Source organism: Neophocaena asiaeorientalis, unplaced genomic scaffold (genome assembly GCF_003031525.2).
Source record: "Neophocaena asiaeorientalis asiaeorientalis breed wild unplaced genomic scaffold, Neophocaena_asiaeorientalis_V1.1 scaffold556, whole genome shotgun sequence".
NCBI lineage: Eukaryota > Metazoa > Chordata > Mammalia > Artiodactyla > Phocoenidae > Neophocaena > Neophocaena asiaeorientalis.
This window is the reverse complement of record NW_020171832.1, coordinates 95,319-119,892: the sequence shown is the minus strand read 5'-3', so window position 1 is coordinate 119,892 and position 24,574 is coordinate 95,319. Positions and strand designations below refer to the sequence as shown.

The 24,574-nt window shown below is 33.3% G+C and overlaps 1 protein-coding gene across 1 annotated transcript in view; it reads left to right on the top strand.

Annotated features, from left to right (window-relative positions):
• Nucleotides 1-24,574, top strand: part of LOC112397062 (uncharacterized protein MCAP_0864-like) — a 235,657-nt gene that overhangs the window by 117,725 nt on the left and 93,358 nt on the right. The window contains exons 6-7 of the mRNA XM_024741141.1: nucleotides 6,136-6,311; nucleotides 20,071-20,256. Of these exons, the coding sequence (XP_024596909.1) occupies nucleotides 6,136-6,311; nucleotides 20,071-20,256 (362 nt within the window). The remainder of the gene's footprint in view (nucleotides 1-6,135; nucleotides 6,312-20,070; nucleotides 20,257-24,574) is intronic.

Genomic DNA, 24,574 nt, shown 5'->3' with positions numbered 1-24,574 from the left:
TTTCTTGTTTGTAAATCCAGACTCTGTCATCTTTGAAATTAAGCCAACTCCCCAAATCTCTCACTTTCACACCAACTCTTCAGCCACATGAAGGCTTCTAGTTTTGTTTTGTTTTGTTTTTCTGATTTTCCCAACCATTTCCTGGCCTTACTTTGTTTTCTAGCCTTGATCCCATAATCAGCTCATGTCTTTTTTAAACAGCTGTATTGAGATATAAGTTACATGCTACAAAATCCACCCCTTTTAAGTAGACAATGTAATGATTTTTAGTAAACTTACTGAGTTGTGCAACCATTACCACATGCAATATTAGAACATTTGAGTCATCCTTAGAAGATCCTCATGCCATTTGCAATCTCTATCTTCACCGCCAATCCTAGGCAATTGCTTATCTTCTTTCTGTTTCTGTAGATAGTTCTCTGGACAATTCAAATATATGGAATCCTACAATATGTGGTCTTTTATATCTGACATCTTTCAATAATGTTTTTGATGTTTGTCCATGTTGTATCATGCATCAGTACTTTGTTCCTTTTTATTGCTAAATAGTGTTCCATTGTTTGAACATACCACATTTTATTTATGCATTTATTAGTTGAAGGACATTTGGATTGTTTCCGCTTGTTGGCACTTATGAATAATGCTGCTATAAACATTCACATGTAAGTCTTTGTGTGGATGTATGTTTCATTTCTTTTGAGTAGATACCTAAGTGTAGAATTACTGAATCATATGGTAAATTGATATTTAACCTTTAAGAAACTGCAAAACTATTTTGCAACGTGGCTGCACTATTTTACATTCCTACCAGGTATGAGGATTCTACTTTCACTGTGTTCTTGACAACATTTCTTATTGTCTGTCTTTTTTTTATAGTAGCCATTCTAGAGGCTGTGAAATGGTACCTCATTGTGCTTTGATTTGTGTTTCCCAAATGACTAATGGTGTTGAACATCTTTTCGTGTGCTTATTAACTATTTTTATGGTTATTTGGTGAAATATCTATTAAAATATTTTTTCTTTTTTTCATTGGTTTGTTTTCTTGTTATCAGATTATAAGAGTTCTTTGTATGTTCTGGGTACAAGTCTTTTATTTGAAATATGATTTGCAAATATTTTCTCCCAGTCTGTGGCTAGTCTTTTTGTTTTTGTAATTGTGTCTTTTTGAAGAACAAAAGTTATTATTTTTAGTGAAATACAGTTTAATCAATGTTTTCTTTTAGGGATTGTGCTTCTGGTAATGTATCTAAGAACTCTTCCTAACCAAAGGTCACAAAGATTTTTTCCAGTAGGTTCTTCTAAAGGTTTTATAGTTTTAGCTCTTACCTTTAGGTCTGTGATCCATTTTAACTCTAGTGAATGATGTAAAGTAAGGATCTAAATTCATCTTTTTTTTCATGTGAATATTCAATTATTCTAGCACTGTTTGTTAAAAAGACTATTCTTTCCCTATTGAGTTGCCTTGGTCCCTTTACATAAAATCAATTCACCATGAATGGAAGGAATTATTTCTGGACTCTCTATTCTATTTTATTCATCTATTGATGTATATCTATTCTTAATGTCAGTACTACACTCTCTTGAATATTATAATTTTTAGTGAATTTTGAGATCAAGAAATGTAAGCCCTTCAAATTTCTTTGTTTTCAAGATTGTTTTGGCTATTCTGGGAACCTTGTATTTCCATATAAATTTTAGGATCATCTTGTCAATTTCTGAAAAATAGCCTACTGGGATTTTGATAGGTATAGCATTAAATCTATAGCTCAATTTGGGGAGAACTTCCATTTTTAAAATGTTGAATTTTTCAATCCAAGAATCCATATATCTCTCCACTGAGATCTTTAGTTCTCTCAGAAATGTTTTGTTTTTAGTATGCAAGTCTTGCACTCCTTTTATTTAGTTTATTTCTAAATATTTAATTCTTTTTGATGTTATGACAAGTGGGATTTTTTTCTTAACTTTATTTTTGGGATTCATCATTGCTAGTAAACAGATTGGTTTTTGCACATGGTTTATGTATCCTGTGATCTTGATGAACCCATTTATTCTAGTATTTGTGTGTGTGTGTGTGTGTGTGTGTGTGTGTATTCTTTAGGATTTTCTTCATAGAGTATGTTTCTGCATAGAGGAATTTACCAATACTCCAGCTACTTTTACCTCTGCTTATTTACCCTTAAAACTCTCAGTCTTTATACCCACTTACAGGTTGTTAAACACCAGGTCCTCAATTTCTTCAGTACTATTCTAAATCCTCAATATTCTGCTTAAAATTCTTTGTGCTGCTCATCTCTCACCAGCTGTGTGTCTTGCCTTGTATTTCACAAAGAGAGTTAAAGTTATCAACACAGGCGTATTTCCTGTGAGTCAAATGATACTTAAGTTTCAGAACCCCACATTCAGGACCCCCTTCCAAGCTTCTGGGAGGGCCCCTGGCAAAGTAAGATGATTTTAAATTATAATTGTAAAAATTCTGTCTCTTTGCACTCTGATTTCCCTTCTTCTACTTCTGATGTCAGTATGCCCTTGGAGTAGTCCCTGGCATTTGAGGGATCTGAGAGAGAAAGTTGTGTTGGGAATATACATTATAACTGCCATTTAGAAAGACATTTTAGACTGCTTCAATTACACAAACAAGACGTTGCAGACTAAAAATAGGGATGTGTATGAATTTATTATTATTTTTTTTTTTTGTGGTACGTGGGCCTCTCACTGTTGTGGCCTCTCCCGTTGCAGAGCACAGGCTCTGGACGCGCAGGCTCAGCGGCCATGGCTCACGGGCCCAGCCGCTCTGCAGCATGTGGGAATCTTCCCAGACTGGGACATGAAACCGCATCCCCTGCATTGGCATGCGGACTCTCAACCACTGCACAACCAGGGGAGCCCTGTATGAATTTTTTTGAATTAATGGAGTAAAAGCAATAAAGATGAACAATTTAAACAATAGAAATTATTCTGTCATAAAAAACAGATTATAACATTTTTTCAGATTACATCATAAGTGATACATTTTCAATAAAATCTCTTGAATTATTTTGTAATCCATTCAATGAAGAGGAGTTAATTATTTGAATACATTGGAGAAAGATTTAAGTTTCTTGCTGATTTGACCAAAGCTGCTGACATCACTGAATATATCATAAAAATCATAGTATACCACTTCAAGGACATCTGAGATAAGCTGGTTCATGAGTTTCATCATTTCAAAGACAATTTAAGATGTCATTTTCCAAGAAAACTTGAAATGCCAAAAATTTTATCATATATGAAAAATTTTTATAAGGATTTTCCCAAATTTGACAATGCTTAATATTTTCATGATATTACCAATAATGGGCTATGAAGCTAAAAGAATCTTTCTAAACTACCACAGATAATAAAACTAATGGCCTTGCTAGATGAAAGGCTGTATAATTTTTATATTCTCTCCACACAAAGTATTATTATAAAATGGTTCTCATATGAAAAGGTGCTTGTAAAGCATGTAGCCAAAAATTATAGACAAAAGAAGTATTGTAGAGCTGTTACTTATTAAAAAGTTATAGTTTTTCTGTATTTTGTGATATTGATGAGATTTATTAACTTTTACAATTTTATTTGTAATGATTTTTCTCAATCTATAAGTGCACACTTTTAAACCTAATTTTGTAGTCGTCTTTTACAAGAAAGCCATCCCTCTATCCACACCAATCATATAAGATCTAGGCCACACAAAATGTGATGGATCTGCTCTTCGCTAAGTGGCTTGATTTTTCTGTTTCCTGCCTTTTGTCCCTACATAAGCACATGCATCCGTATCTGGTCTTTCTTCTATTAAATATCCCTTTAGGCCTTGACCCCCATGTTCATGACTTGCTCCCAGCAGCTGCCTTACATTGGGCCCATTAGGTCTTCAACCTTGACTTAGTTCATAGTTCTTGTCTCTGTCTTACCACTTCCTGGCTTCGCATTCAAACTTCCCATCCCCACCATTGCTCCCCTTTGCTTTAGTGATCTGTTGGACTCTTTCTTTGATTTTTTTTTGGCTTGTTTTTAATTGAAATATAGTTGATTTACAATGTTGTGTTAATTTCTGCTGTACAGCAAAGTGATTCAGTTATACATGTTATATACATTCATTTTTATATTCTTTTCTATTATGGTTTATCTCAGGATATTGAATATAGTTCCTGTGCTATACAGTAGGACCTTGTTGTTTATCCATTCTATATGTAATAGTTTGCATCTGCTAACCTCAACCTCCCAATCCATCCCTCCCTCACCCCCACCCCTTTCTTTGATTTTTTTTTTTTGAAATCAACATCTCTCTTAGCTCCCAGGTCTGCATGCTGATTGAGGATTCTCTGTGGCTTTTGGTCACTCAAGTGGACCTTATTAATTAACCACACAGAATGACACCACCCTTCTTCTTCCTGGCAAAGGCTAATCTTTCAGCTTTTGTTTTACATCTGTCCTTTCTTTCTAGCTCTCTGCACAAAAAATGATCACATCTCTTGCCTGTGTTTTTTAGCCTCTGTGACTACTCATACTGTCTGCTCAGCTCTGTAAACACTCAGGTGTCTCCCATCCTAACAAACCATTCTACTGTGTATCTACCTTTTTCTCTCCTTGCTGCCTCAATCAAGGTTCTTGATTGCTGGTACCACATAACTATTTTCTCATTTCTGCTTTACTGCTCAGTCTTTTCCTACCTGAAGCCTCTCTCTTAGGTCACCAAAGACCTCCTTAATACCGGATATAATGGCCTCTGTTCAGCCTTTGTCTGAGGCCTTAAACACTGATCACTACTCTCTACTTTAAATTCTCTTATCCCCTGGCTTTTCCGATGTTATCTTTTTGGCTTTTCTTCACTGGTTGCTCCTCCCTCATCTCCTTTGAGGGTTTGTTTTCTGATTTATTCCCATAAATATTAGTGTTGTCCTGTATCTTATCCTCAGTATTTCTCACTTCTTTATTCCTCCAACAGAGTGATCTATTTTTTTCACTCATTCATTCATTCATCAATATGTGTTGAGTACATACTATGTGGTAGGTACTGTGCTAGGTGCAAGGGGGACTGTAATGAACAAGAGAGATACAGTCTCTGCATAATAGATCTTAGTCTACTTAGGTAGATAAATATTAACTCCCATGGCTTCAGTCTTCATCTTTTTGCTGATAACACTCATATCCATGTCTGCATCTTGCTTGATTATTAGGTAAATGAGAGCCAGGACATCTGAAGTAATAAAAATCATTGAGATAGTAAAAAACATGTGGTTACTTTGAGCTGTGGCATTTGATGTGGGAAAAGCACTGGATCAGTCACTTAAAAAGGTTTCATTTATTATTACCCCAGGTTTTACACTGCCTGTAGGACTCTAGCGCAGGAAGAATGCTGTCTACAAATCTGAGATTCTCTTTTAGGCTCAGTGACTAAGTCACTTTTTAATTTTATTTATTTATTTTTGGCTGCATTAGGTCTTTGCTGCTGCAGGCGGGCTTTCTCTAGTTGCGGCGAGCGGGGGCTACTCTTCATTGCAGTGTTCGGGCTTCTCATTATGGTGGTTTCTCTTGTTGCGGAGCACGGGCTCTAGGCGCGCAGTCTTCAGTAGTTGTGGCACGTAGGCTCAGTAGTTGTGGCTTGTGGGCTCTAGAGCACAGGCTCTGTAGTTGTGGCACACAGGCTTAGTTGCTCCACAGCATATGGGATCTTCCCAGACCAGGGATCAAACTCGCGTCCCCTGCATTGGCAGGTGGATTCTTAACCACTGCGCCACCGGGGAAGTCCTGACTAAGTCACTTTTGACTGAATTTCCTTCACTAAATGTTTGCTGTTAAATTAATTTTAAAAGATTAATAGAAAAATATGTATGAAAGTAGTTAGCTATCTTTATTTATAGTTAAAATATTATAACACAATGGAAATGAGTTGGGGTGACCATATACCTCAGTCTTCCTGGGATAACCCCCGTTTATGTTTTCTCAGCATAAGGCAGATAGCACCTACTTTTACTTTCATAACTGTCTCCATTTAAACGGTAGATTGTATGGTCACTCTAAAACCATTTTTCAAAGAAAACCTTTTTTCAAATACATATTTGTTACTATGCTTGCTATTTTTTAAAATCCTAATTTTTCCTTACTTCTTTACAGTCAGAGATTGAAAGAATACAAGTATCTCTGGAATAAGACTCTTTCATTACTTACTTTTAGTAAAAGAGAGCTAACCAGTATTAAAAATGAAGTATATGATAATTTTCAAAACTGGACTTCACTGAAAGGAGAAGTTTTTCTACAAATTAAATCCATAAGTGAAACAGCCTTGACAGGTTTGTTATATATATTTAGAACATAATCGTCCTTGTTTTGGTAAATGGTATATCATAAGTAATGAAATAATGATACTTCATTTTATGTGATGGGAATTATGATTAATTTTAAACCTGTTATTTGTTAGTATACTAGATGACCATTAAGATCTATTCCACCCCTGAAATTTAATAATTATAGGCCTGATCTAAGATAAGCTCTGATACATCAATCTTGAACTGTGACCAGAAGTCTGGTTATTCCTGTTAAATGTACAAATTTGTATTTTAAAACTTTTTTTCTGTTAATGGCTGAGTAGCTCTAATTAGATCAGATTTCCCACAGATAACAACTATAAATTCTGGACAGAGTACCTACCTAAAAACACTGGAGAGTGACCAAGACCAAGCACATGGAGGGAACATAAGAAAAATTGAAAGAAGGCCTATTACTATTTGAAAAAAGCCAATCTAAAACGGTTATGTACTAGATGATTCCAATTGTAATATATGACTATTCTGGAAAAGGCAAAACTATGTAAATAGTAAAGAGGTCAGTGGTTGCCAGGGTAGGAAGGAAGGATGAATAGATAGAGCATGGAGTATTTTAGGGCAGTGAAACTATTTTTGTATAGTATAATGGTGGATAGGTGTCTTTATACATTTTGCCAAAACCCATAGAATATACAACGCCAAGAATGTACCCTTAATGTAAGTTATAGATTTGGGATGGTAATGATGTGCCAATGTAAGTTCATTAATTGTAAAAAAATGTACCACTGTGGTGCAGGATGTTGATGGTGGGGGAAGCTATGCATGTGTGGGGGGCAGGGAGTATCTGGGAATTCTCTGTACTTTCTGCTTAATTTTACTATGAACCTAAAACTGAACTAAAAAAATCTATTATTTTTTTAATTGAAAGAAGGGGATAGCACTGGGTGAATTCCTTGTTTGTTGTTTGTTTTGGTGGGTTTTTTTTATGGCTGTTAGATTGAGGGCAGGGTACAATCTATTCCAAGCAGGGAAGCTAGAACTTTGATAGAAATCTATAGTCTTTTTGGCTTTAGGACTGGAGAACAGAGATCAAGGCAGTCCCAGCTTTGAGAAGTGAGAGGATATCCTCGAAAAGAGATAGAAAGTGAGAGCTCAAATTACACATATAAACTCTTCCCAAATCTCTGGCTTATCCCTAAAATACGTGTGTACAGGGAAGACTCTTAAGTAGCTCATCTAAGGCTAAAGCAATTGACATTACCTGCTACCTACCCTAGGGGAAACAGTCTTTAGTATATGAGTTCAGCCAAGTTAACTACCTGTTAAAACAAAGCAATACCAAAAAAAAAAAAAAAAAAAAAAAATCAATACTCTAGAGGACCATAACAGAATCCAGAGTCTCCATAACATAACATCCGCAATGTTTAGGATACAATCCAAAACTACTTGAACTGGGAAGAAACAGGAAAATGGCTTCTACTCAAAAGAGTAGATAGTCAATAGAGACCAACCCTGAGGTGGGCCAGATGATATAATTAGCTGACTAGGATTTCAAATCAGCTGTTAACTATGTTCAATGACATAGAGGAAAATAAGCTAATAATGAATGAAAAGAGAGAAAATCTCAGCAAGAAACTATTAAAAATTGGAAAGTCAAGAATTAAAATATGCAATATCTAAAATAAAAATTTACTGGATAGACTTTTATAGCATATTGTGATTACCAAAGAAAGAATCAATGAACTTTAAGATAGATTAATAGAAATTATTCAATTTGAAGAAGAGAGATAAATACTGAAAAAAGTGAACAGAGCTCCAGGGAAGGGTTAAAATGTACCATAAGTAATAAATATCAGTAAATATGAAACTCTTTTTTCCTTTGAATTGAAAAACTGTCTATGCTCATTTAAAGTAAGAATTATAATATTATATGGTGGAGGTTATAAAGTATATTGATTTAACATATGACAGCTAGAGCATAAAGGACAGGGGGATGGGGTAATAGATCCATATGGTTGCACGCTTTTTGTATTTTATGTGACATGGTGCAACATTCATTCTATGTAGACTAAGAAATTAAGGATGTATAATCCCTAGAGCAACCACTAAAAAAATACAAAAAGCTATATAAAACACTAATAATAATGGAGAATTAACATCATCTGACTCTAAGATTTATTATAAAATCACAGTAAACAAGTCAGTGTAATACTGGCATATGGATCAACAATGGATCAATGGAACAAAATAGCCTTGTAAATGACCCCTGTTGATAATGATCATTTCACTTTTGACAAGGCACCAAAACAATTCAATGGGAAAAAGAAAGTCTTTCAACAAATTGTGCTGGAACAACTGAATAGCCATATAGGACAATATACCTTGACTCCTTAACTCCATAAAAATTAATTCAGGATTAATCAGAGCTAAATATAAAAGCTAAAACAATAAAAGGAGAAACAGGAAAATATCTTCATGAATTGATAGTAAATGAAGGTTTCTTGGATAGGACACAGAAGTAAGAATAACAAAAGAACAAAAATTGATGAATTAGACTTAAACTTCCGCTCATCAAAAGATGCCATTAAGAAAATGAATAGGTAAGCCACAGACAGAGAAAATATTCCAAAAATCTGTGACAAAGGACTGCTGTCCAGGTTACATAAAGAACACCTACAAGTCAATAGTAAAAGGACAAGTGATCCAAGCAAAAATGGCCAAAAGATTTGAATAGACACTTTACAAGGAAAGATAAACAAATGGCCAATAAGGACATGAAAAGGTGCTCAGCATTATGAGTCATAGGGAAATGCAAGTTGAAACCGCAGTGAGATACCAGTACATACACACTACGTTGGCTAAAATGAAAAAAAAAATGACAACAGCAAATTTTGGTGAGGAAGGAGGGCAACTGGAACTCTCAAACAAATTGGTGAGAGTATAAAATGTTACAGCCGCTTTGAAAAAGGATCTGACAGTTTTTTTTATAAAACTAAAGATACATCTGTCTGATGTCTCTGAAATTCTTCTCTTTGGAATTTACCATCTCCCCCAAATGAAAACATATGTCCATAAAAATATTCAGCAATTTTATTCAAGCTTTATTCAAAATAGCCTTAAGTTGGTAAAAGCTGAGAAGTACATCAGTAGAATGGATTATCAAAAAAACGGCTGAATAAACAATGGAATATAGAATGAACTACAGTAATGCAGTAACTTGGATAAACATCAAAAATATTACGCTGCCTGAAAGTAACCTTACACAAATAATGCACATTGTAAGATTCCATTTATATGATGTTCTAGAATAGGCAAAACTAATCTATAGTGGGAAAAAAAACAAAAAAACAACAGAAGTTACCTCAGAGGGGAGGCTTGACTAGAAAGGGGGCATGAAGGCACTTTCTTTGGTGATAGTAATGCTCTCTATTTTGATAGAGGTTTGGGTTACACAGTGGATGTATTTTTCAAAACTCATCTGTTGGTACATTTGAGATTTATGCATTTCTTTGTGGGTAAATTTCACTCAAAAATTAGAAATCTATATTGAACGCTAATTAACAGTGTGCATGCTGAAGTATTTAGGGAGTCAAATATATTGACTTATCTTGAAATGCATAAATATGTAAGATGGATAGAGGAATAACTATGTTATAAAGCAAATAGAGTAAAATGTTAATTGAAGAATCTAGGTAGTGTGTGTATTTGAGTTCACAGTACAGTTCTTCCAACTTTTCTGTATATTATATATTTTTTATAGTTAAATGTTAGAAAAAGAAAGCATTCTAACCGTATAACTTCAGTTTCCTAATTTTATTATATAATATGTGCCTTTAGAAATGAGTTGTATATGATAATACTCTTAAAATTTTTAACTAATTTTGAGAATTAAATTTGGACAAATACAGATGAATATTATAACAACCATGTTTTCAACTGCAAAAATTGTTAATTTTTAATACTTTACCTTTAAAAAAGTGTCTTAGTTCAGCAGACATTGAATCAAAGGTATAAGTGCAGGTAGTTTATTTGCGAAGTGAAGGTCACGCAGGTATAGGGACAGAAAGGGGGCCAATAAAGGTTGCACTATTGCAGTGGGCAACTGGAGCTTAATCCCATGAAGAAACTGAGAAATGGTTTAAAACACATGCCTCAAAATTCCTCACTCAAGGAGTGAGGGAGCTGGACATCGACTCCCAAGAGTCATTGGTTAAGGGCTGCTCCCAGACAGTGTAAACTCCTTGGCACCTGTAGTCTGCCATTTGGTGGGAAGTGCTATTTTCTGCAGTTCCAGGGAAAAGATTCCTCCAGCACAGAGATGCAAATAGTGGGAACTGGAAGTCGGTAGAAGAACACTGAAAGGTTCAAGGGATATGGGCGGGGCACTGACAGTGTCCACTACAGTTAATAATATAGATATACTCTATTTTATGCATCATTTCCATTATTTGAACATTCACATATATCTTTTAATGAATATATGCCTTTGTTTCTTTCCAGTAAATACCTAGGAGTAGAATGGCTGGGTCTTATGGTAGGTTATATTTAACTTTTTAAGAAACTACCCAATAGTTTTCCAAAGTGGTTGATCCTTTTAAATCCCTCCCAGCAAAGTATGAGAGTTCTAGTTGCTCCATATCCTTGTCAACACCTAGTGTTGTCAATCTTTTAAATTTTAGCCATTTTAATGGGACACATATAGAGGATATTAATCCACATTCAAATCACTTCTCAATAACTTTCTCATTTTTGAGTGTCTTGTCACATCTTATTATAGAATATTTACCTCATGATGTCAGTAATGATGAACTCAGTCATACCAGAATAGAAGAAGCATCAGCTCTACCTGTTTCTGTTTTCATTTTTGTTGCATTATCAGTATCTTTCCTAATGCATGATTTCTTTGGGGGAATCTTTTAAGCTAATTGTCAACTTTAGGACTTAGTTTAGGTAAACCACAGAGGAGCACATAGACTGAAATATGTCACAATCACAGAAAGAGATAGAAAAGCGAGGAGGTACTGACAACCCCTCTGCATGGAGGAATATTACTCCTTCCTCACTTTAAAAGCTCAGTCACTTTATTCTCTCTGAATGTGACCCATATAATATAAGGACAGAGGGAAGTACTGCAGGTACATGAAGGGGAGATTAGCTAAGGGTCTCCCAGAACAAGTAGCTGCCCTTTCTTATGACTTACGTCTTGGTTCAGATGTCACCTCTTCAGAGAGATCTTTGCTGGCCATCCTAGTTAAAGTAGTCTTCCCTTACACTTCTCTATCCTATTTTTCTGTTTCATTTTTAATAACATTTACCACTGTCAGAAATATTCTTATCCATTTACTGATTTATGTGTTTACTGCCAGACTCCTCACACTAGGCTATAATCTCCAGGAGGACAGGAATTTTGATGGCTTTGCTGAATGCTGTCTTCCTAGTGTTTTAAGAGAATTTTGCCTGTCACAGAGTAGGTGCTCAGTGAACATTGTAGAATTTAAATGGAAATAAAGGACACCCAAATTTTAACCCAGATTAAATCTGATAATTTTTATGTTCCTTTTAAAACCTCTGAGTATTTTCTAAATGTTTTTGATAAGGCTCACTTATTACTTCTATATCTAGGGAGAGAGAGTAAGGAGAAAGGAGAGGCTTTGTTTATGAGTTGCGTCTGCCTGCAGCCATGGGTTACTATCAGTAGTAAAATTCTCAATCTGATTTTTAAAGCTTGTTTGAAACTTATTTTTTGAACTTTAAGGAGGGAAATGCAAAACTTGATAATTCTTTTTTTTCCCTCAAATTCAAATGCCTTTAAGGATTTTTCTGACTATAAACATAAAACAGCCTCAATGTTAAAACATAGAAAATACAGAAAAAGAATAAGGAAGGAAGTGAACATCATCTACAATCTCATTACACAAAGATATTTGCTGTTAACATTTTAATATAGAACTTTCTAATCTTTATTTTCACCACATAGATATATATATACTTAAAATAATATATCATGTAAATATACAGTCATGCCAACTAACTGTGTAAACTATGTTGACATAGCATCTCATTGTAGGAATGTATCTTAACCTATTTAACTGGCTTTCTATTTGTGGACATTTAGGTTGATCATAGTTTTTGCTTTTATAAATAAGGTTTCAGTGAACATCTTTACTCATGAATCTCTATGATCTTGTCCCATTTTTTTAATTTAACATAGTTAATTCCTAAAAGTGGTATTGAAGAATCAAGTAGTATTACATTTTACATTTTATCTAACATGAGAAGACAGGAGGTAGTTTTCAACCCTTAACTTTAACATTTACCATTATAATAAATCATATTGCTTTTATATCAGAAGTGTGAGGGCTTTGTTTGGAAGTTACACAGTGGTGATTGCAGAAGCTCAGAGATGGAAATACATACACAAGGACAGTATATTTAATTTCCAAGCAAGAGCTTAGTGACCATAACAGTTGGGGTGTGTGAAAGTGAAGCTATATTATTGTAAGGGTTTTTCCCCCTCTTTTTAAAAAAATTTCTTCTTACTCAATGTTATCAGCACAATTGAAGCCTCAGGGCACAGATATACAAACATGTACCAGTATATGCAAAACGACAAATATGCTGATGCTTGCCTTTTTATAATCTCTGATCAATTTGAGCACACTTTAAATTTAGCAGCAGTTCTAGAAAATATATAAACATGCCAATTTCACAATACAGAATTTTAAGTAAATAATCTTTATCTTAAATTTAGGTTCAGAGAAAATAGAGTGTAATGCTTTTGAAGGTTAATTCTTATAAAGCTTGAGTAACTATCACACCTACACAAAAAGATGACCAAAAGCCTAGGAAGTATATAGACCTACATTGTCCAATATTGTAGCCACCAGCCACACAGAGCTATTGAGCACTTTGAATGTGGCTCTAGCCTCTCTTTGAAATGGTAGTATTTTGGATATGTGGAATTAAAGTACACTGTTAAAATTAATTTTACATGTTTCTTTTTACATTTTTAATGTGGCTACTAGAAAATTTTAATGTATATATGTGGCTTGCATTGTATTTCTGTTGGACAATGCTGGTATAAATAGTGAAATGAACTTTTTATACTTTAAAACTATTAAAATGTTATAATTTTATTTTGGTTTATTTCCTATTTACAAAAATTATAAGGGCTTAATGTCAGTTATAATGACACCCTTTTATTTTGTTACTGTTTCTTATTTCTAGTTTGTTGTCTTGCCTATTCAATTAAGCTTTTACCTAAGTTTATTAACACTAACTCCAAAATATATCTGTACCCCTATGTTCATAGTGGTATTATTTACAATAGCCAAGACATGGAAACAACCTGTATCCAATAATGGGTGAATGGGTGTGTGTGTGTGTGTGTGTATATATACATATATACAATGGAATATTATTCAGCCATAAAAACGGAAATCCTACCATTTGGGACAACATTGGGACATTTGGGACAACATGAATTGACCTTGAAGATGTTATGCTAAGTGAAACATTGGGATGGCCAAAAATTTCATTCAGGTTTTTCTGTTACAGCTTATGGAAAACCCGAATGAACTTTTTGGCCAACCCAATAAGTCAGAGAAAGACAGATACTGTATGATCTCCTCATATGTAGAACCTAAATAAATAAATAAACAAATAAGAAAAACTATACACCAGACTCATAGAAAAAGAGATCAGATTTGTGGCTATGAGAGGTGGAGGTGGGGAGGGAGAGGGGGAGTTGGAGTAAGGTTGTCAAAATGTACAAACTTGCAGTTATAAGATAAATAATTACTAGGGACATAATATACAACATGATGACTATAGTTAACACTGCTCTATGATATATAGGAAAGTTGTTAAGAGAGTAAATCCTGAGAGTTCTCATCACAAGGAGAATTTTTTTTCTTTTTATTGTATCTATATGAAATTATGGGTGTTACTAAACCTATTGTGGTAATCATTTCACACTCTATGTAAATTAGACCATCATGGTGTACACCTTAAACTTATACAGTGATGAATGTCAATTATTTCACAATGAAATTTTAAAATTAAATATATATGTATATATATTTATTTAGACCCACACGAATATGCCCAACTAGGTTTTTTTTTTATTGAGGTATAGTTGATGTACAATATTTTATAAGTTTCAGGTGTACAACATAGTGATTCACAATATTTAAAGGTTATATTCCATTTATAGTTATTATAAATTGTTCACTATATTCCCTGTATTTTACAACATATCCTTGTAGCTTATATGTTTTATACAGCCCAACTTGTTTTTGAAAAGGGTGCACAAGCACTTCAGTAGAGGATAGCCTAGCCTTTCAACAAGTGGTGCTGGATATCAAAAACTTTGATCCAAACCTCACACCTTATAAAAAATTTAACTCAAAATGGATCATAGACTTAAATGTAAAATACAAAATTATTAAACTTTTAGGAAAAAAAAGAAAATCTGTATAACCTAGGATTCTTAGACTTGAACTTAAAAGCATGATACATAAAAGGAAAAATTGGTAAATTGGACCACAGCAAAATTAAAAACTTTTCCTCTGTGAAAGACCCTGTTAAAAGAATGGAAAGGCAAGTTACAGACTGGGAGAAAATGTTTGCAAAGCACATATCTGACAAATGGCTTGTATCTAGAATCTATTTTTTGTAAACTCTCAAAGCTCTACATCAAAAAAATAGTGCAATTAGAAAATGGGCAAAATAAATGAGCAGAAATTTCATCAAAGAGGATATACAGGTGGCAAATAAGCACAAGAAAAATATGTTCAATATCATTAGTCATTAGGAAAATGCAAATTAAAACCGTAATGAGATACTACTGCATATCTACTACAATGTCTAAAATTTTAATTGAGCAAAGCAAGTGTTGGCAAGGATCAGAGAAACCAAATCAATATTGCTGGTGGGAATGTAACATGGTACAGCCATTCTAGAAAATAATTTTTCAATTTCCTCTAAAACTAAAAAGGCACACACTTATCACATGACCCAGCTGTTGCACTTTTAGGCATTTGTCCCAAAGAAATGAAAACCTAAGTTCATGCAGATACCTGTACATACACGTTCATAGCAGCTTTATTCATAATAACCAAAATTGGAAACAACCCAAATATCCTTCAGTGAATGAAGAGCAAACTGGGATACTACTCAGCAATAAAAAAGGTACAGATTATTAATACATGCTCAAGGGACTATGCTGCATGAAAAAAATCCAGCCTCAAAAAGGTTACATATTATATGAGTCTATGTAGCATTCTTGAAATAACAAAATTATAGAGAAGGAGGACAGATTAGTTGTTTCCAGGGATTAGGGATGGTGGTGGGGATAGGAGTAGGTGTGGCTATAAAGGGGTAGCAGGAGGTAGCTTTGTGGTGATAGAATAATCCTATGTTTTGGTCGTGTTGGTAGTTATACAAAGCTACATATGTGATAAAATTGCATAGAGCTATGCACACACACACACACATACACACACACACACAGAAAGGTGTGTATAACTGGTGAAATCTGAATTAGCTCTGTGGTTTCTTAAGAGCAGTTTCTTAATTTTGATAGAGTACTGTAGTTATACAAAATGTCAACATGGGGAGAGGAGGAATAAAAGCAGCACAGGACCTTCCTATACATTTCTTTACAACTTCCTGTAAATCTCTAAGTATTTCAAAATAGTTTTTTAAAAAGTAACCTATATAGTGTTTTATGACTCCTTCATTAAATAATAAATCTAGTGTTTCAGAGTTTTTAAATATTATTTTATATCAGCTTGCCTTGGTAATAAGGTTATAGAAGCTTCCTAAAAACTTAATGATATAACATAATTTTAAGTTCATTGACTAAGCTAACAGGACTAAGAACAACAGAAAAATTTTATCAAGGCAAAAAAATTGATTGTATGAGATTAATGCTAATAATTATACTTGCATCAGCTAGCAAATTCTGTCACACTTACTTTAAAAGCTAAAAACATCTATTGGCTATAAACTTTGACAATATTACAAACATTTTAAATAACATACTTTTTTTCAATACTAGGTTTTATTTGTGATCACATGGATACATCCTTATGGTGTGAGTTGATTCTGCACAGCATAGTTCTTCATTTGAAAAGTTGATGTAAAATAAAACTTGAAACATTTTTATAAGAAGTAAAATAAACTCCTAATTCCTCTATACTAACTCCGTTGTTTTCAGTTTTCCATTTTATCTTCTATGCTCCACATGCTCACCTATTTTTGCATATTTTTAATCACAACATAAATGCCAATAATTATTCTAAAATATAGCATTATGGGCTGAAATGTATCTCTCTCAAATTCATATGTTGAAGTCCTAACTCCCTGGTACCTTGGAATATAACTATATTTGGAGTTAGGGTTCTTAAAGAAACAATTAAATTTAAACGGGTGGGCTCTAATCCAAAATGACTGGTATCCTTACAAGAAGAGGAAATTTAGAAACAGACACACACACAGAGAAGACAATGTGAAGACACAGGGAGAAGGTGGCCGTCTACAAGCCAAGTAGAGAGGCCTGGAACAGATCTGTCCTTTATGACTCTCAGAAGAAACCAACCCTGACATCTTGATCTCAGACTTCTAGCCAACAGAACTGTGAGAAATGAATTTCTATTGATTAAGCCACCCAGTCTGTGATACTCTGTATGGCAGCCCTAGCAAACTAATAAATGTAGTAAACCCCCGTATACACTGCACACATTATTCAGATACTTTAAAAGATTTTCACATTAAAATTAATTTACATTTAAAATCAAAGTCCAAAATAGGAAGGAAGTTTCTAGAAAAATGCATTGTTTAATATTTTCTTGCTGACAAAGTATGCTGAATATTAAGTAGAAGATACAAGTGAGGTATTTCCTATTCTTCTAATTAGTGGTTATCACTTTATGTAATCAATATTTTTAAGTCTAAGTTTTCATAGATTAGGTTTTCTCAAATCAGAGCATAGCTATTTTAGTAGAAGAAATTTCAGAAAAAAATAATATTTTTACCAAGGCAGAATATTTTAGCAAGCATAGAATCAATTTGCTTCCACTCTCAAAATAGCTCTTGACCGAATAGCTCTTGAACTTTTAAAATTCAAGTTCTGAATTAGGCTTAGAAATGTAGTCCACATTTTTTTATAAAATTGATGAAATTGGGGATAGAATAGGCCTATTTGCTTATCCTATTAAAAATGTTTCCTTCTTTTAGATGTGTGTGTTTACTGCCTTATCAAGTCTTACATTAAATAATTTGCAGCTCAAAATGCTTGCCTCTGAAGTGAAGGGAGAGTTAGGATAAACACATATTTAGGATTTTCAACTAGTGGTATATTAGAAGCTTTGTGCAATAATGCCTTTACTCATTTAGTAGCTATTTATTGAGCTTCTGTTAATTCTAGAATGTTGTGGCAGAAATTATGGGAGGAATAAAAAATGAATGGGATATTACCTCTGGCCTAAAATAACTTACAGTCAAATAGTAGGTCACATGTATGCATATGACCAGTGCCATAGAAATAGTGTAACTGGCGCAAGTTACAGATCTGGTCAGAAAAGATTTCCAGGCAGAGATAGCCTAAGAGCTGTGGTAGGTCCAACGTATGAGGCTAGGAGGACCTTCTTCATGGGACAGTGCAAAGACAGGGAAAGTGTATGGTGGGTACAATGACCAGAATAGGTTGATCATAATTTATGAACCCAAATTGGGACACATAAGTGGCAATTATGAAGTTGTATTAATGATGAAAGTAGGATTAAGCATTTGACACCAGGATTGCCATGGGTACAGGGGATATATAATTTGCCAAGGGTGAGTTAATTGACCCCCATTGAGTTTACTCTCCTATTTCCATGTTAGAAACCTCCTGTTAAAAATCTTACTGTACTTTTCCATGTGTTAGAATATATTTCACAAATGAATTTGTATTACAAATTCATATGCTTTTAATGTCAGATAGAAAGTGACATTGACACAAGGAGTTATTTTAGAGACAGATAGTAGTGTACACTAAGAGAGTCAGCCTGTGAACCTAAGCAGTACCATTCTGGCAAATGATAAATAGGTCACAGCATGTGTGCACTCCTCTGCAGTGTCATTCGGACTTAATCATAGACAGATATGGTTACGGTATGGTACAGTTTATTCAGCCATAAGAAGCTACCATTTTGGCTAGAAAAATTACCCAGGAAGACTTCTTGGGCCTGAAGAAAAATTGCAACCTCCTAATTTTCTTTAACTACATAAAAAAAAAAATTCTATGTACTACTGTGTTAGTAGCTTTCCTCACACAAATGGGAACATATCCATAAATTTTTAGAAGCATATAGCTATTCCTAGGGGAAAATATTCCCATATAAAGGAACCATTGGAATATAGTAGACCCCCACTTATTTGATCCCTGCCAATTTATTTCTCTAGGTTTTCCATTTTGAGTAGGAATTAAAGGTGAAGATGGTGCCAAGACCCCTTGTGTTCATGCCCTAGGTCTACCTTAAATGCCACTTTTTCTTCCAGATGTACTTTCTTCCCACAGAAAGGCATTTTGCTTTTCTCTCCTTAGACCACATTCCTGATCCTACTCATCACCATCCCTTGGGGCATGCTCTCTTCTCTGTGCTCTGTTCAGCGTACTGCTTTACTTCTCCTGTAACCATTTACTGACCATATTGCCTCTGCAGCCATGTCTGTCCCATGGATGTCTACTTCTGGTCTTCGCTGGCCCATGTGGCTACTATTTCTGCTGTGATGGCTCCGAGACCAGTAAACCAAGCCAACCTCCTTTGACACCCAATAACACACTAAACCCATCACATAGTCCAGGATGAGCTAAGCAAGGAAGAAATGCCAAGTGAGCTCTCTGAAAAAGCAGACTGTCCAGATTTTCATGTAGATCACATCCTCATCAGTTCAGTTAATTGTTGTTGTACAAATTTTATAGTATTTTTATTATTATTGCATGTGTGTTTGTATATTTTAATGGTGGCTTAAGGCAGCAGTGCTGAAAACACTAAGCAAAGGAGACCTTGATAATTAGCATTCTGAAGGATAAAATGTTCCATGAATTTCTCACAAAATTATATAAAATTAGCACATTTAAATCTACATAATGCTGTGAAGGCATATTGTTATTAAACTTAATCTAAGTAGATAGAATAATGAGAATTGATTGCTATGATGAAATTCTGCCCTTATTTTGAGGGGACAGAGTGTTATTAGAACCATTAAGATATATTAGCTAATACTTTCTGCCCATAAATTTATTAGTTTTAGACACTATATCCTTTTATTTCTCTCCACCCCTACCACCTTTCTTCATAATTTGTATAGAATATGTCCTAGTTATCTCCTAGAAATACTTCCCAACCAGCTCATGCTAACACATTTAAATTTACTTTTCTGAACCATGTTGCCAAGAAAACAATTTAATTTCAATAAAACCCAGAACATTACATGGATATTATTTTATTCATTCATGTATTTAAAAAGCAGGCAGGATTGCCATTTAATACAATTTAAAGGCTTAAAAAAACTACTAAAATGTTTCATGCATCATTTAGCAATACAATCCTTTTTTCACTTATTTTTCAGAATAACTACTAAATTAACATTTAACTTTTTGGTTAGGTGTCACTATACTCTCAGAGAAGTCATGTTGGCTTTCAACTATTCATTTTCTAAAAGAAAATAATCATTTTTTAAGAAATGTTTTATGATCCAGTGTTATCTATTTGTAAACTTTGAATTTTCTTTACAGAAATAAAGATGCTAAATAAAAGTTTGACAGTGTCCCAGAGAAATAATGTATGCCTTGAAGAGGAAATGAAAAATCTGAAATTGTTGTCAGATGCAGCCATATTGAGATCTCAGCAAATTGAGACATCCAAACAACAGGAAGTAAACTTGCAAACCAGATGCCATGACTTGCAAAAGGAAGTACTAGGTAAAAGAATTATTTTTTGCTGCTGTTAGCAACTAGACATAATAAAGTAATGTCTAAATTTTTATTTCTCTCATGATCACAACAAAATCTTGTTTTAACTAGTTTGTGTTGTAAATATGCCTAATTATTAATAACAAAGCCAATAACTGTTTTTGTGATAAATGTTTGCTATCATCCATTCCTATTCTGCCATTTAGATTGGCAAGTATTAAGTGAATATATTAAAGACATTTCAAGTACAAAGTGAGATTTCAGGAAAACAAAGTAGAATTTTCTTTTGTATATCATTATTCCCAGTGGATGGTGGTTTAGAGTACTGAAGGAAAATATAGCATATGCTGTTATATAAGGTGATTCCAAATTTTTAGGCATTTTCCCAAATGAAAAGGTTAAAAATTATGTTTTGGGAACCTTGGGCAAGGTTTTAAAATTTTTACCTTAGAACAATGAGTATGTTAGCAGTAAGGCTATGGGGTTTGTACTTTTTCCTGAAGGCAGTAAGGAATCTTTGAAAATTGGTAATCAGGAGAATGATATAACACAAGCAGTGTTTTAGCAAAATTAAGCTACTATCAACATATGGAGGTGTTCCAAATATCAAGAAATTGGAGTCAGGTAGCCATTTAGAAAATATCATTGCTGGTAACCCGGTCCCTAGACTAACCATAAGAAACTGAAGTAGGGTAGAGAACTAACATTTTTTAGGTCCTAATGTGTGCTAGAAACCATGTTAGCACTGTACATAAATTACTTCTGTCACTTCTCACAATGATCATGAATAGCAGGTATAATTATCCCATCTTACAGAGGAGAGAATGAAGGTCCAGAGAGGTAACATACTTGTTCCCACATAGCTGGTAAATGGCAGGGAGTGAAAGCAAACCTAGTTGGACTCCAAGACTCATGCTCGTCCCACTATGTCTCCTTGGCCCCCCTCCATGGCCACACTGGGAAGGCTTAAATAGAATCAGGGTTGAGAGGACTACCCAGGAATAGAGAGGTAAACACCTGGCTGAGTAGACAAGGGCGAGAAAGAAGTCACAGAAGGCTCTGAACTTCTTTGCTTGGAAGTCTTTAGTGATGGGAGCACACCACAGACTAGAGAAATCTGGAGAGGAACTGATTCTGAAAGAGAAGAGAAGTTGTCACATGAACTTGGAAGCAATATGGAACTAGATACAAACTTTAAAATCAGATATTTTAATCTTTCTCTTGTGAATTACCTATTCATAGATTTCGCCAATGTTCTATTGTATTACTAGAATTTTCCTTAACAATTTTTAAGAGGAGTTTATATAGTAAAGTAATTATCTTCTATATTCAATTTTTTTCTAATGTATAATTTGTCTATTGACTTTTCACAGTAAATTGCACCATATCAAAGTTTTTCTTTTGGGTATCATCAAATTAATGTCTTTTATTGTTTCTGGTTAGTCTTGGTTAAAACAGTCCATTCCATTCCTAGATTATGCATATGGTCTCTTGGGTTTTCTTTCATTTAAGTCAGTAGCACATATGGAATTTATTTTTTATATGATGTGAGATTTGGGGCTCCAGTTTTATTCTTTCCAAATACATAGCCAGTTGTATCAGTATTATGTATTAAATAATCCATCCTTCTCCCACTAAATAAACCTACTACCTGTCATATGTCAAAATTTCACAAATGCTAGTATCTATTATTGTATTCTCTTTTCTGTTCCACTAATTTATTAGATGTACCATTAATATCATATTCATTTGACTTAATAGTATATTCTCATAGCTGGTAAAGTTTATTCTCTCTCCTTTGTTCTTACTTTTTAAATATATATTTGAAGGCAGTTATTCTTTGATTTGAATTTTAAGATCATTTATTTACCTCTAATCCAAAGACTCTGATAGATATCTAGTAAAGTTTTTCTCTTCCAGTCTGTATACTTTTATTACATATTCACAGCAGGTATTCTTCCACATAAACTTTAAGATAATATCATTAAATTCTGATATTAACAGGAATTATAATTGGGATTACATTATATTTATACTAATTTTTAGAGAATTGACATTTTTAGTGATACTGAGTCTTTTTAATATTATAAAAGTTTATTCATTCAAGATATGGTATGTCCTTATGTTGTTTTATGTTCTTTAATATAATTTTATAGTTTTATTTGAATGTTTCTTTGCCATTCTTTTAAAACTTATGACTATGATATTTGCATCTACTGTGAATGAACTATTTGCTCTATCTCAATGTCCTGATATTGATAGATGAAAAAAGGCTATTGATTTTTATATATTTGTCTCATATCCATTAAATTTACAAAATTCTCATATTACTTCTAGTAGTTTTTATTTAGTGTCTCTTGGATTTTCTAGCTGTGCATTTATATGACCAGCCCCAATGCACCCCAAAAAGAGTTCATCTATTCTTTTCCAATGTTTATATATTTTATCTTATTTCTTGTCTTGTTCATATCTTATTAAATCTATTTGAACCTCTGAAACTGTGTTAAATAATAATGGTGACAGTGATCATCCTTGTCTACTTCCTGATTTTAATTGAAATCATTCAGTGTTTTTCCACTTGGAATTATATTTGATGTTTGGTTTTTGGTAAATATTGTTTATTTTTAATCAAATATTTTCCTTCTATTCCAACTTTACTTAAATGTTTTATTAGAATGCTTTTGGATTTTGTTATATGCCTTTTCAGCATCTATTGATATTAAGCATGCTTTTTCTCCTTTAACCAGCTGGTAAAATGGATTCGTATTACTAAATTTTCTGATACTACTTTTTTACATATCATTTTCTACATGGTTATATTTTATTTATAAGTTCAGTACCTACATTTATAAATGAGATTGGTCTATAATTTTTCTTTATTAAGGGGCACTAATTAGAGTTTTGTGTTAAAATTAAGTGATGTTAGTAAATAGGTTTAATAACGTTTGATTGTCTGTTTTTTAAAGGTTAGATAAAACTTGAATGTGAACCCAGTATCATTAAGTAAAATTCAATTATGAACTCATCTGATTCTGGTGCCTCTTTAAATGGTAATTATTTAATGTTTCCAGAGTTTTCTGTAGTAATTTGACTATTTAAATCTTCAGTTCTTCTGAGCTGTTTTTATTGTTTATATTTTGACAGGAAATCATTCATTTTTCTCTAAGATTTCAGATTTGTATCCATAATATGGCATGTAATACTCTTATTTTTAAAATATCTCCTCTATCTGTGGTGATACCTGATTTCTGATTTTTAATGGTATCTACTTTTATTTATTTCTTATTATTTATCAGGCTTTCAAAGAACTAGCTTTTGGGTTTTTTGTTTTTAATGCTTTCTACTGCTTTTATTTTCCATGACATTACTTTTGACTTCTATGTTTATTAATTTTTTCTTCCTGGTTTCTTTTTGTTTTTTGTTTTCATTTTTTAGACTTCTGAAAGGACTACTAAGTTCTTTTATTTCTCATCTTTTTTGTTTAATAATAGAGGCATTTCAAAGTATAAATTTTTGTTAGTAAACTTTGTATCTCATAGCTTTTAATATTATTATTTTTTCAATGCTATCTAAATACTCTGTATTTCTTATTTTTTCTTAGATTAAAGGTTATCTAGGAATATATTTCTTAGTTTCTAATTTGTTTTGCAAGGGAGTTACTTTTTTATTATTTATTTAACTTAGGGATATTCTGATTAAATAATGTGACATAATACCTCTGTGAATTTGTTAAGCTTTTCTTTATGTTGAGTACATGATCAGGTTTTGTAAATGTTCCTTAGAAATTCAAAATAAAATATAATTCTCAACTTGGTGGATGTAATGCTAACTTAGCTAGGTGTAGAATACTTGAGTTCTTTTCTCTCAGTAGACTGTTTATGCTAATGCTTTGACTTCTAGCTTTCAGTGTTGCAAATGAGAAGTCTACCTACAGCTCTTATTCTTTTTCCTTTAAAGATAACTCATCCATTTACCTGGAAGCTTGTTAGATTTCCCTATCTTTTTTTTTTTTCCATTGGGCCTCAGGATTATTCAGTTGGATCACTCAGTTTGTTCATGACATGTATACTGGCTAGGACTTCATATACAGTTTTGACTAGAATAGGGATAGTGGGCATCCTTGTACCATTCACAATTTTACAAAAACACACTGCTAAATAACTTTGGGGTTTAAGCAGAAATTATAATGAATATAAAATATCTGGAATTGAATGGTATTAAAAAACACTATGCATCAAAAACTTGTGGGATGTAGCCAAAGTGGTGCTTTGAGGGAGATCTATAGCTTTAAATACTTACATCAGAAGGAGGGAATAAACTCAAAGAA